Source organism: Spea bombifrons, chromosome 8, assembly GCF_027358695.1.
Source record: "Spea bombifrons isolate aSpeBom1 chromosome 8, aSpeBom1.2.pri, whole genome shotgun sequence".
NCBI classification, from domain to species: Eukaryota; Metazoa; Chordata; class Amphibia; order Anura; family Pelobatidae; genus Spea; species Spea bombifrons.
The window spans coordinates 42,281,712-42,293,686 of record NC_071094.1 but is presented as its reverse complement, the minus strand read 5'-3'; the positions used below and the strand labels follow the sequence as shown (position 1 = coordinate 42,293,686).

At 46.9% G+C, this 11,975-nt stretch overlaps 1 protein-coding gene across 2 annotated transcripts; it reads right to left on the bottom strand.

The window, feature by feature from the left end:
- Positions 1–855: 855 nt before the first annotated feature.
- Positions 856–11,415, bottom strand: RXRB (retinoid X receptor beta). 2 transcript variants are annotated; one of them, XM_053472735.1, is made up of 10 exons: positions 11,033–11,415; positions 9,218–9,456; positions 8,518–8,671; positions 8,119–8,298; positions 4,354–4,505; positions 3,861–3,990; positions 3,603–3,735; positions 3,255–3,346; positions 2,707–2,812; positions 856–2,592 (listed from the first exon to the last, which is right to left on the bottom strand). In XM_053472735.1, the coding sequence occupies exons 1-10, from the start codon at positions 11,037–11,039 to the stop codon at positions 2,445–2,447; spliced, it is 1,341 nt and encodes a 446-aa protein (XP_053328710.1). In that variant the 5' UTR covers positions 11,040–11,415; the 3' UTR covers positions 856–2,444. The 2 variants fall into 2 exon arrangements, with proteins under 2 accessions (XP_053328710.1, XP_053328709.1); XM_053472734.1 differs by lacking the exon at positions 11,033–11,415 and adding an exon at positions 10,190–10,446.
- Between the last annotated feature and the right edge of the window lie 560 nt (positions 11,416–11,975).

The window sequence follows — 11,975 nt, the reverse complement described above, 5'->3', positions numbered from 1 at the left end:
CATTAATTCACTACCCCCCAAGTCGAGTAAGATTTCATATTACTTTTAAACCTTTGCCCCTCTGGCTTCTCTCCTTCATCTTGTTGATTCCCGGTTGTGCCCCAGATGCATTATCTCGCACTTATCCACATTGAACATCACTTGCTGCAGCTCTGACCATTTTTCCGGGTTACTTAAATCCTTCGCCATTCGACTTATTCCTCCAAGAACATCAGCCCTGTTCATCGGCCAAAAGCCAGACGTCTGAACTCTCTCCAAAGCATCTCCGTTCTCTTGAGATTCTCGAAGGATTTTCTCTCTTTCCCAGACAGACGCGATCTGATTATCGTTCTTTGTTGCTCAGCCCCCACGAAGGCCATGATAAGGCGGAAAGAGTTGGGGGTATTCTAGACCCAAGGGGTATTTATTTAAACACTTGGAGTGGGCAAAGTTCCTCTTTGCAAGTTTCAGAATTACCCCAATTCTCTGGCACCTCTTGGATTTCCAATAACACCTTTACCCCCCCCCCCATTAAATACATTTTCCATCTTTACCATACAGGACTTTAACCTCTTCAGCTTAGCAGCCAATTCACGTTACAGAGATCATTGCCTCGCTATAGGGAACCCGTGGAGTAACCCCTCATATATAGGATAGAGTTGGTATATGACGTATGAAGCTGGGACTAAACAAACCACTTTCTCCCCTTTCATAATTTGATGTTTAAAAAAAACAGATCTCCAAATTTGATGACTTTTCCTTATAGTTCAGTTCAGGCGGTTACGTTTCCAGATGCTGCGTTAATGGGAAAAGAGCAGCATGCGCAGCTTCATGACCTCGCAGCTTCCCATGAAGAAAGAGCCAAGCACAACAAGATTGAGCTAAGTTCTCTTTAATGTTCATTCCAAGCAACAGGAATAATGAAGGAACGCAGAGAAGGGACAGGTCCGCAGGGGGGCCCGGGGGTCAGAGGACTTCAGAATCCCTCTCAAGGTGCTGCATCCCACAGAGGGTTAATGTGGGCAGGTGCGGGGAGCCTGGCGATGGAGCAGGCATAAGGGGTTTGGATTCATAAGGGGACGGGCGCAGTTTGGTATTAAAACATTGCATACAGGAGTTGAGGGAAGGAGAGACGTCGGTACAAAACATTAAAAAAAGGACATGGATAATTATAGACAGATAGAGAAGGGGACAATGATTTAGATCGAAGTCTTAAAGAACTCTAGCAGCAGAAACATCGTAAAATGTTTTATCAAAAAACACCCCAAAACCTCAAGACGACTCACAAAAGACTAACCAGCCTGCAAAAACCCAGACAACCTCTCAAATCGCATTCTGCGCATGTAAAACCCCCAAAATCTTCCAAACGATTGCCAAACGTGGACGCGAAAAACAATAAGCGGGATGCAGTTCCATACGGGGATGCTGAATAATCCTGTGCAATATATGTTTAAACTCTTCCGAGAAAACAGGGACAATGATTAAAAGAGGGCAAAAATATAAAATAAGAACAGACCGATATCCAAATCCATGTCCCGCGTAGAGAAGAAAAAGCTTAAGGGTACAGAAACCCCCTCGCTTCTCTTCAAGGCACCCTAAGATGCAGAGCAGTCCTAAAAACCCCAGTATTGGACCAAAAAAAGAAAATAATTAACCCATGGTTCTCCCCTTCCTGCTAGAGTGAACCCGATAACCTTTCTTAAGCTAACAAGTGCAGTAATTAAATAGGGCACCACAAAATCAGGGAGGAGGAATCACCCCATTAATAACGTCCACTGATTAAATAGGACTCATTAAAAAGCATTTCAAATCCAGACACCAACCCACCAGCGGCCCAAACACATCCCACGGTTCAGCATGCGCTTCTGCAGCAGTATATAACGAGCCCGGGTCACGGCCAGCTGTCTCGCCTGCTAGACAAGTCAATAGGTAAGTCGCTCTCCTTCATAAAGTCCGGCGCTCTCAGAAGAGTGTTGGTTTCCCCAAAATGATCCGTCTCTTCCAGGCAGGCACAAAAACAGCTGGGAATGGAAAAAGGTGTGAGCGCACAGATAGATGCTCGTGCCTCCGTCTTCTGATCCGTCCAGTGATCTCAACAGTCTCCTTCAAGCGGGGCCGATGCCCAGGGACCACATTCATGGCTATTGCATAGGAGTGTCTCTCAAAGCAAAAACAAGATCTCGCGTCCTTGTCAGATTTTGGAAACGGAAGCCATGCCTTGATCTGTAGGAGGCCATCGCAGCCATGTAAACAGTTTCTGACTGCGCTGGGACACCCAAGGGTGAATCAGGAAGCTTAATAAGAGGGTTTACAAAGAAATGCCTCGGTAAAAAGGCCTAGAGGATTCTTCTCTAGACATCTGCCGTGTTCGTTCTATCCACCCCTTAGGAAGCCATCTATCGGAGTGCATAACAGGACCTGTCCTTGGGGTGGCGCTGTAGTCTCTAGCCGATTCGGGCAGCCTCTCAGGACAGCTGGTGAGGTGCCTCCAACATCTCCATCAAAAAAGTGTCGATTGGAGTGTCCCCGATGAGTTTGAAGAAGAAGAGGTGCTCGAGGCATTTGAGGCCAATGGACCGCAAGGCAGGGAGACGGAGTAGCAGCTTCGCAAACCTTGGTGGGGGAAGAAAAGCGCAAACAGAAATAAACGAAGGCAGCGGAAGAAAAAGCGGCTCAGATCAGCACCCAAAATACAAACATTACATTACTAGGCTGCAATCCGCTCACCTTCCCTGCTGGTCCGGGTACTTCTGCTTGCAGTAAGATTCCAACGACGCATAAACCTTCTCTCGTAGAACCTCCACGTCCCCGGGATTAGACAAACCCTTGGCATCTGAAAGAAAAGCATTGAAAATGATCAGAAGCGATTCTCCAGTTCAAACCACTTTATAAAGTAAGACTTGCTCTGGGATCAAAGCGCGTGTATCTGGTACGCAAATGTAACGCTCCATAATCAAGATCACGCATTAGAACCCGTGATCAATGACATTCTACTGACAGGTCTGACACGCAGGCGCGGGTGATCACATTATGCGATGCTCGCTGTATTATGATAATAAATTCATTGAGAACCCGGAGCGGATTTTAAGGCTCGCCAGACCAGACTGTGCAGCATCCCAGCACATTAATCAAGGCTATGCCTCGCCCACAGAGCATGGATTTGCAGCGTGCTGCCTCTGACCTCCAAATAAAATCATAATGACCTCTATATTGCACCCCACCCCCCACCCGAAACCCTGCTGCCTGGATCTGCCCAATAACACCCCTTACAGTACCTGGATTGAACAAAATGATGGCTCGCAGACAGCCCAGTTCAGTTTTATCCATGCGCATGTCTCTCATCTTAGACACAAGTTCAGTGAGGACCCTGCAAGGGACACAACAACTACATAACAGCATGCTGGAGAGGATGAATGGTACACGGAAAGAGGACCCTTTATAATCCCCCCACCCCCAGTGAATACAGTTATAGGATCAATGAATATTGCTCTGATATTCAACAGCCACACTGGTAACATTTTGCGTGTCACACGGAAGTATTAACACTGAAAATGTTAGACACACACATCTTACACGGTACCATTGGTATTAAGCTACGGCCAGAATCGGACTCGTTCCAATACCTGTCGAATATGGCCCCCACGCCGGCACTGTGCGCACTGTTGCGGTGAACGTGCAGACCGGTGGCGAGTAAAATGCCGTCTTTCACCGAGATGGAGCGGTGCGAAAAGGAGGCTATGAGAAGCTCGTTCCAGCCTGGGGAGGAATAAACGATGTGAGCAGAAGACACAGGGACCCCGCTAGGGCATTGAGGTGCAGGGGACGAGGGAAAGAATGGAGGGGTTAATAAGCTAAATATCACATGAGAAGGATCCTCTCACCAGCTCTCAGCAGAATAACCTGATCATCCAGAAGCAGTTCTGAGAAGTGAGGGATCCGCTTGGCCCATTCGACCAGCGTGAAGAGCTGTTTATCCGCTGCTTGGCAGATATTGGTGACTGGATCACTGGGCTGGAAGCAGAAAAGGGATTCGATATACAGAAAAAAAACCTGCACATCCATGGATTAAAAGAGGTGTAACGGCACACGATACAAATAAGTCATTTTTATTGCAGATGCCTGATAGACGGGTCGGACACAACCATAAAAGATTGTTTTTACATAAATATCCATGAGCTTCAGATGTCAAGCAGATTATTGATAAAACATTACAGATTCGGTAAAGGTCTGGTGTAATACTATACTTAATATATACAAAAAAAATTAGTTATGAAGTAATTCTATGAAAAATCAATTATGACCCCCCCAGTACCGGCAGAGCCGCGACCCCAGGCGTTACGAGTGTTGCTAAACCAATCAGGAGCCGTTACTCACAGATCCACCCCCCTCCAGGCTCTGGTCACTCTTCTGTTCAACGGCTAGCTCCGCCTCCAGAATTTTCTCAACGGGCATATCTTCATTGACAGTGCCGCATAACTCCGCCTCTCCGTCACGTTCCCGCCCACGCTGGCGCTCTTCCTGCACAGCTGCGATATATATGTATATAATGTGTATGTGATATATATAAATGTAAATGTAAATATGGATTATAACTGAAGCCACTTTTAAACATGCAAAACAGCGGTCACGTGCAGAATTCATTTCCGGAGTCATGTCGTTAATTTGCGCGACTCGGATGGCTGCTAAATGTTCTAAGTGGAGCACGTCTCAGTGGTTCCCATGGCGACTGCTCCACATTTAGCACTGGTGCCACTATACAAGTACTTTTCTCTGCATCTGTTCATTCAAGTGGCAGTTGCTGGGGGTGGGGGTAATATTTTTTTTTCCGGGCATCAATTCCCACAATAAATGTATTTAGACGGCAGCAAAGATCCATTAACAACAAAAAAAAAAAAGAAGCCGGCGGGAGCAGCCGAGGCGCGTGGGATGAGAAAGACATCTGGGGTATTTATAGATTACGACCCAAACACGTTCCTCGTGCGCAAATGGCGATCACGGTAATGAAAGAATCTGATTTTACTAAATATTAAAGAACTCCACTGGCTTTAATGCCGCTGCCGGACGGCATCTCATCCCAGGTTTGGGCGGATGAACCTGCGCAGGGGGTATTTATAGGACGCCAGTTCAGCTCCTCGGTTCCAACGCCTTTCTTGTATTAAGAGGAACAAAACAAGAGAATGGTTGTGATCCGGCGCAGAGTTTCGTAAGACTCCGCGGGCCGCTCGTAAAAACAGCCGTCTGCGGCACAACGTGACCTTTTACCGGTCCGCACCCAACTACTCCGTACCCGTTTATTACCGGTTTATACAGACGAGCTTAACTCTCTCATACACAGCGCATAGTAAAGGGGCCCCACGATCAATCACATCATCCCAGAGATACTTTTGTTGTACCGCGATACAGCGCATGTCTGCTGTATATTACAATGATCAAATCACCGATAGTGGAGTAAAACTTTTTACAATCAGCCAAACAACCCAACTACAGGGCGAGTCCCGACGGCCGTATTTTTCTTTACGCGGCTAAGCAGATATTTTAATGTATGATTTATTCACTTGTCGCTCTTTGAATCTGCAGGAGATCACAGAAGCGTGAGCGGTCAGGACAGCTGGGTGAATACAATCCCCGGCCGCGCATACTGTACACGCGAAGCTCTGTCACGTAACACGAAAGCGATTGGCCAAAGATCAGCCCCATTTGGCCGTCTAATCCATTTATCCTGCTGTAAGGAGTTAATCCTTAATCATTCGTTGGTCTCGTCTTAGATTCAGAAGCCGTATGTCTATCCCATGTGTGTTTAATCCCCTCCCTGTATTACCCTCTACCACTTCTGATTGGAGGTGGTTCCATTTATCTACCACCTTTTTTAGTGAAGAAACTCCTTTACATTACAGTTTATGAGGTGGAACCCTTGATATAGGATGCCCGGTGATAGTTCTTGGATGGTTAGAGCAGCTATAAAGATCCATCAGGGTAGTTAGGGTTGGCAGGTTATTTACTAAAGGTGCAATCGTACACCCATTGTACAGCGCTACAGAAATTGATGGTGCTATATAAAAAATATAATAATAATAATAATAATGTAGCCTTCTCATTGTGGATCATGTTTGAAAAGGGGTTACAACTGAAATATAGCCGCATGGACCAGGAGCCTCGCAGAGCCAGAACACTGGAAGGGCGTTTGGGGTCACCGAGCTGTTTTCATGGAAAACAAGGAAGCTTCTCACCAACATAATCACAAAAGGGTTCCTAACCATCAACTAGCCTTTTAAACAAACTTTGATCAGCGAAACACAACGTACCACTGGAACCCAGGAGTGATGGGAGTGATAAAGGGCCACTGGAACACAGGAGTGATGGGAGTGATAAAGGGCCATTGGAACCCAGGAGTGATGGGAGTGATAAAGGGCCATTGGAACACAGGAGTGATGGGAGTGATAAAGGGCCATTGGAACACAGGAGTGATGGGAGTGATAAAGGGCCCCTCTACGCTCTGTGAAGAGATTCCAGCCGTTTCTAACTACAATAGTCGTTTACAACATTAACCCTGTCTGCGCCGGGGTTCTCATTCATTTCATATAGTATAGTAGGCTGAAAAAAAGACTCCAGTCCATCAAGTTCAACCTTTCACACATACCTGGTTCTAAAGATGATCCAAAAGAAAGCAAAAACAAAAAAACACCCTATTTGGGGCAAATACCAATTATGCTACAACATGGGGGAAAATTCCTTCTTGATGCCATAGATTACTTCCTGGATCAACTTTCTAATACGGCTGCCCTTTCAGCAGTCGTAGCCCTTTATGTTACGCTCAACCAGAAAAGCATCCACAGAGTCATAAAACACAACATCCTCAGGCCGAGAGTTCTCCAGCTCTATAACATCCTTCTTAAAAACTGCGGCCCAAAACTGCCCGGCATATTCCAGGTGAGGCCTCCCCATCGCTTTATAAAGAGGTAAAATTATATTTCCATCTCGTGATTTAATTCTCCTCTTTATGCCGATACCTTACTGGCTTTCACAGCCGCTGACTGGCGCCGCACTTTGTTGCCGAGTCCATGGTCTACAAATATACATAAAAGCCCTTCTCATTTTTCTGCAACGCCCTTAAGAGTGTGGGCTTATTTTTGGTACGAAAGTGCATAACCTTGCACTTATCTATATTGAACATCTTCTACTTATTTCCTTGTGTTATTTTAATGGACAGAATTTCCTTTATTTTTTTTTTTTTTTTAAACACATTTCTAAGTGACCCCAAACTTTTGAACAGTAGCGTACTTGAAAAAAGCCAAACACTTCATACGCATGTTTGTGATGTTGCTGCCATTGTATTGCGCAACGTGGCCTTTCCCTGAATCAGCAGAGTGTTTGGAGAGACGCTCCCTATATGTATATATATGCTATACATTTAAAGCAACACCAACAGCAAATCTAAAACTCTTTTCAGCAATCTCTTACAAGGTGGCATCGGTTTGAACTGTGAGTCACGTCAAAATTATTTCATATGAAAAGCAAAAGAAAGTAAAAAAAACGACATGATTCAGATACAAGCTAACCCCCCCCCCAAAAAAAGCCGAAATGCACTTTTCTTGCACTGAATAAAAGCCGATGGATAAACGCCCAATGTTTTGAACGGATTCCCTTTGCATTTGGTCCCAGACTGTAAGACGAACGCACGGAAAAGGCTACGCTTTCTGGCAATAACACTGCCATGGAAACCAACGCTTTCACGCAACAGCTCGCAACGTAAACATTATAACGTACAGATCGAGCCGTGTGCTCCTCACAACGCACTAATGTACGGTTTGGCGTGAAATATGCACAGATATACAGTATAGCAATAGAGAGCTCCCCAGCTGCGCCGGATCTAAACTTCCATCAACTTGGTTACAAAACTCCTTGACCCAATGCAATATATAATATATTATATATATTATATATATCCTCCCTATACAGTGTTTTCAGTTCTGCGTCAGGAGTGGCCCGTCTGCCAGCATACAGTAACTACTCACACTACATACAGACAGAGGAAGGGACATGGTAATGCCTCCAGGGCATCGAGATGGGACAGATGCCATGTGTATAAATTTATGTTATATATATATATAGTTATGATATGAGCGATACCAGCACACTTACCTTCTCGCTTCATGCCGGTGGCCAGACACTTCTGGTATCTGCAGTACTGACAGCGATTCCTCTGCCTTTTATCCACCACACAGTCCTTGTTGTCTCTGCAGGTATAGGTCAAGTCCTTGCGGATCGTACGCTTGAAGAATCCCTTGCATCCCTCACAGCTGTAAACTCCATAGTGCTTCCCTGAAAGAGGCAGAATATAAACGTAACCACCGTACCCTCCTTACCTTTTCCCATATAGAGTTTGGCCACCAATTTGCCACCCAAAGACCGTTAAACCTGTGCTGTCTGCTTCCACCCAGAGGGCTCCTTGTTGGCCCCGGTACAGATCACCCGCGGTTCCTTACTGACCAGATCCTAAACCCTCCGCTTCATCCCCGAGAATCCCTTCCGCTCCCTCACCTGAAGAGCGGTCGCCACATATAGCACACAGCTTCTTTCCACCACCTGCTCCACCATTGGGATGATTTGGCATCCCCCTCATACCCAGAGGGGGCTTCACGTCTTCAGAGGAGCTGACGTTATGCAGACCGGAGAGATTAACCGTGGAATTTATCTGTAAAGAGGAATAAACACATTAAAAAACATGTTACACGGACTCTGCGATACCTGCATCGATGCACCTGTTAAGCTCTGCAGCGTCAGCCTATTGCCTAATTACCCCACGACTCGTTCAGCAGTACCGGAAACGAGACGTTCTAAAGCCCTCTGAAAATCACAACAACTTATTTCATCAGCAGCGCTTCCCGTCCACTCTCTACTCCAACATCCTCTCCCTTTGGTCCGATTACAACATCCCAAGGCTGCTATTCTCTGGAAAAGCGAGACATCTGAGCCGTCTCATCAACATCTTGGGAGCCGATTATAGAAATGGGGGGTGATCACTGCCATTTCACCTTAAAATCCAGTTCCTCTAATGATCAAACACCCCAAACCCAGCACTGCTGTGAAGAATTATATAGGGTTAATTTATTTTTGTACCCATAAAAACACTCAGTATCCGGCTAATAAAAAAAAACCACTATAACGGTGCAATCCACATGCCAAGGAACTCTGCTGCTCGCTATAAAGCCGTCTTCCTCCGAGGACCTGGAATGCTCACCTGCGGGCTGCTGACCGGTCCGTACCCAACAGACGGGGTGCCCGGAATGCCAGGTGACCCCACGGAACAGTTTATGACCGGAAAGGGAGAGCCGATGCTCCCCAGGGGAGAATTGACTGAAGAGGTCATCGCAGATCCAATCATGGAAGGATGTAAGGGGGCAGAAAGGAGAGGAGGGGTGGCGCTGAGCGAGCGGCCTGAGGGGGGGCTGAGAGAGGAGGTGTCAGGGCTCTGGCACACTGCAACGAGAGAGACGGAGAGCATATTAGTAACGCATCACACGTGTGCGGTACTCGCTTACATACGGGGTATCTTACACAGAAATAACATACGTTGTAAACACATCGGGATAGAGGTCCCGGGTTCTGATGACCGATGCGTTGCCCTGCTCACAATAAACATAACGATCGACTGACTTGTCCTGTCCCATTTTTTTGTATTTTGAGTTAGATTACTAGCGATCGGGCACTTTTGTCCGCACATGTCGTGAGCGATGCGTGTTAGAGACATGCATATTTGTACGGTGCATGCATATTAGCAATTTTAGCGTCTTAAATTATAGAGAACAGCATATTTTGAGCATTTCGGACCCGTCTACTCTGCAAGCGCCCTCCTTACCGCTGTCCAAGTCGCACGCGAGGGGACCGCTAACTCGAGACAGGCGAGAGAGTGTTACAGAGGAAACGAACTCTCACCCAGAGAGCGCCGCCACCGCGGGCCAAGCGGGGAACAGGAAAAGACATCAGTGATTTGGGAAACGAAATAAGAGCAGCCGGCGCGCGTGCACGATTAACCCTTTCAGTACTGAGGGTGATAGGCTCATGAATGCAATGTAAATATGCAAAAGACATTGTGCAGGGCGGGCACCATAACAGCTGGGCCACACACCAGACACACACACATCACAATACACAGTGCGGAGTAACACACACACAGGGCCTGTATGCCCCCAGGGTAAACAAACACACTTACCCCGGCTGTCTCCCATCCCGCTCAGGCCTCAGTATCCCCTCCTCCTGTATATGATACAGTTATGGATACTCTCCCTCGTTCTATATAGAAACTATATATTATAAACATACGCTCGGTTCATTATGCTAATGAGACTGCATCCTGAGAGAGCGCCGCCGCCCGTGACGCAGTTTCCGGGGTCTCCTGCGGTCACCCCGCACCGGAGCCGCAGCCACCAGCTCACCCAGCGGCCCTCGCGGCCCCAGACTGTAGAGGAAGCGGAAGCGGCGCCATCTTGCTACACCCGGAGACCAGATTCTGCTCCATCGGGGGGCGGGGCCACGCAGTAACAGACGAAGGCTATGGACGCAGCTAAAAACAACCGGCGTTATGCACCGAAAGCAGGCACACGGATACCCAAGGGTTAAGGACACGGGTTTAAACGACCTTCTCTGGCCTAATAACACGGCAATTGTGTCGTTTGTTATACTGACCTAAAGTGACCCCCTTGAATAAGGGCGTGGCAACATGGCGGCTTACTAGACAGCAGGTGATTACCCTTGCGGCTATGTAGTCTGGTAGTACCAAGATGGCCGCGCTTCCGGTGGCTTTAAATATCCTGTGTTGTACGCGTGATTGAATTATTTATTTCCAATCGTAACTGCGTGTACTCAGTTAATCATTCCAAGTACGCGGCCTCTGCGTGTCAGTAACCGGATTCTATGAGTTTCTTGCATATTGGACATTTTCAGAGACGCGCTACTTTAGGTGAAACCAAACATGCTGCCCCCGAGTTACCCCAATAAAACATGACCCGCAGCTCGCATCCCGCCATAAACCGGATGCGCAGTCACAGGCACCTACCTCTCATGTGCCCTCGGGTGATGAGGCAGGCTGTGGTTTGGAAGTCCGGTCCTGGGTTACGCTTATTCCAACGAGACACCCGCGACAATAAGTGTGCTAACTGGTTCCTGTGCGATGCATACCTTCCAAGTTTCCTTGCTCAGAAGTGACAGTCCCTCTTTGGGTTCCAAATCCTTGTCCCTGTTTTCTTGAGAGTTCTGAATGTAAGTCTTTAGTCCAAGTTGATACCGTTTATCGAGCCAGCGGGTAAAAAAGATGCAAAGTTACATGAACTGTCAGGATCTCAGAGGTCTCTTCTTCGATAGCCCCAAAAGTCACCGTATGGCGTATAGAACGAGTTGATCGCTTAAATTGTTCAATGTCTCGGATAAACAGCTATGGACAGGTCACAGAAAGAGCCTCAGTAAAGCCCTTCCCCCTGACCCTGCCCGTAGCCACGCCCCCAAAAACAAATGCCCCTCTCTGGCCATTTAACATGTTGGGAGGTATAGCAATGGTTAACTTAACTCCTGACATCCAGGAATCTTATGCACTGCAAGCTGGTTTATCCCCTAAGAGTTGATCAGCAGCATTGTTGTACAATGCCATGGAATATGATAGCGCTATTTACACAGAACGCCTATTTCAAATGCCCCGAAAGAGACAAACGGATACATACGTTAACGTGAGCCATCCTTGCAAGGATATATGTATGTAGAGGATACATGTAAGAATTCTACATGCTATCTGATGAACCGGTGGGATGGGGGGTATAAATCTGGCATGCGATGCGTAGTTATTTGGCAAAGATGATGATAGAAGAAGAGACCTAGCTTGTCCGAGAAGCTTGCAATCTATTATACTCCAGTTAGCCCACCGGTTGCCTTCATATGACGTCAGATCATTGGCGCTCCCATTAATGGGTATTTAAGCCGAAGTGAATGGTTTTATCTATTCGTGCCTC

Coding starts and splice junctions, on each gene's coding strand:
- RXRB (XM_053472734.1), bottom strand. Junction 8,299..8,517: donor ATGTGGCGACCGCTCTTCAG/GTGAGGGAGCGG, acceptor TGCCTCTTTCAG/GGAAGCACTATGGAGTTTAC. Junction 4,506..8,118: donor CACCGGCATGAAGCGAGAAG/GTAAGTGTGCTG, acceptor TATATATCGCAG/CTGTGCAGGAAGAGCGCCAG.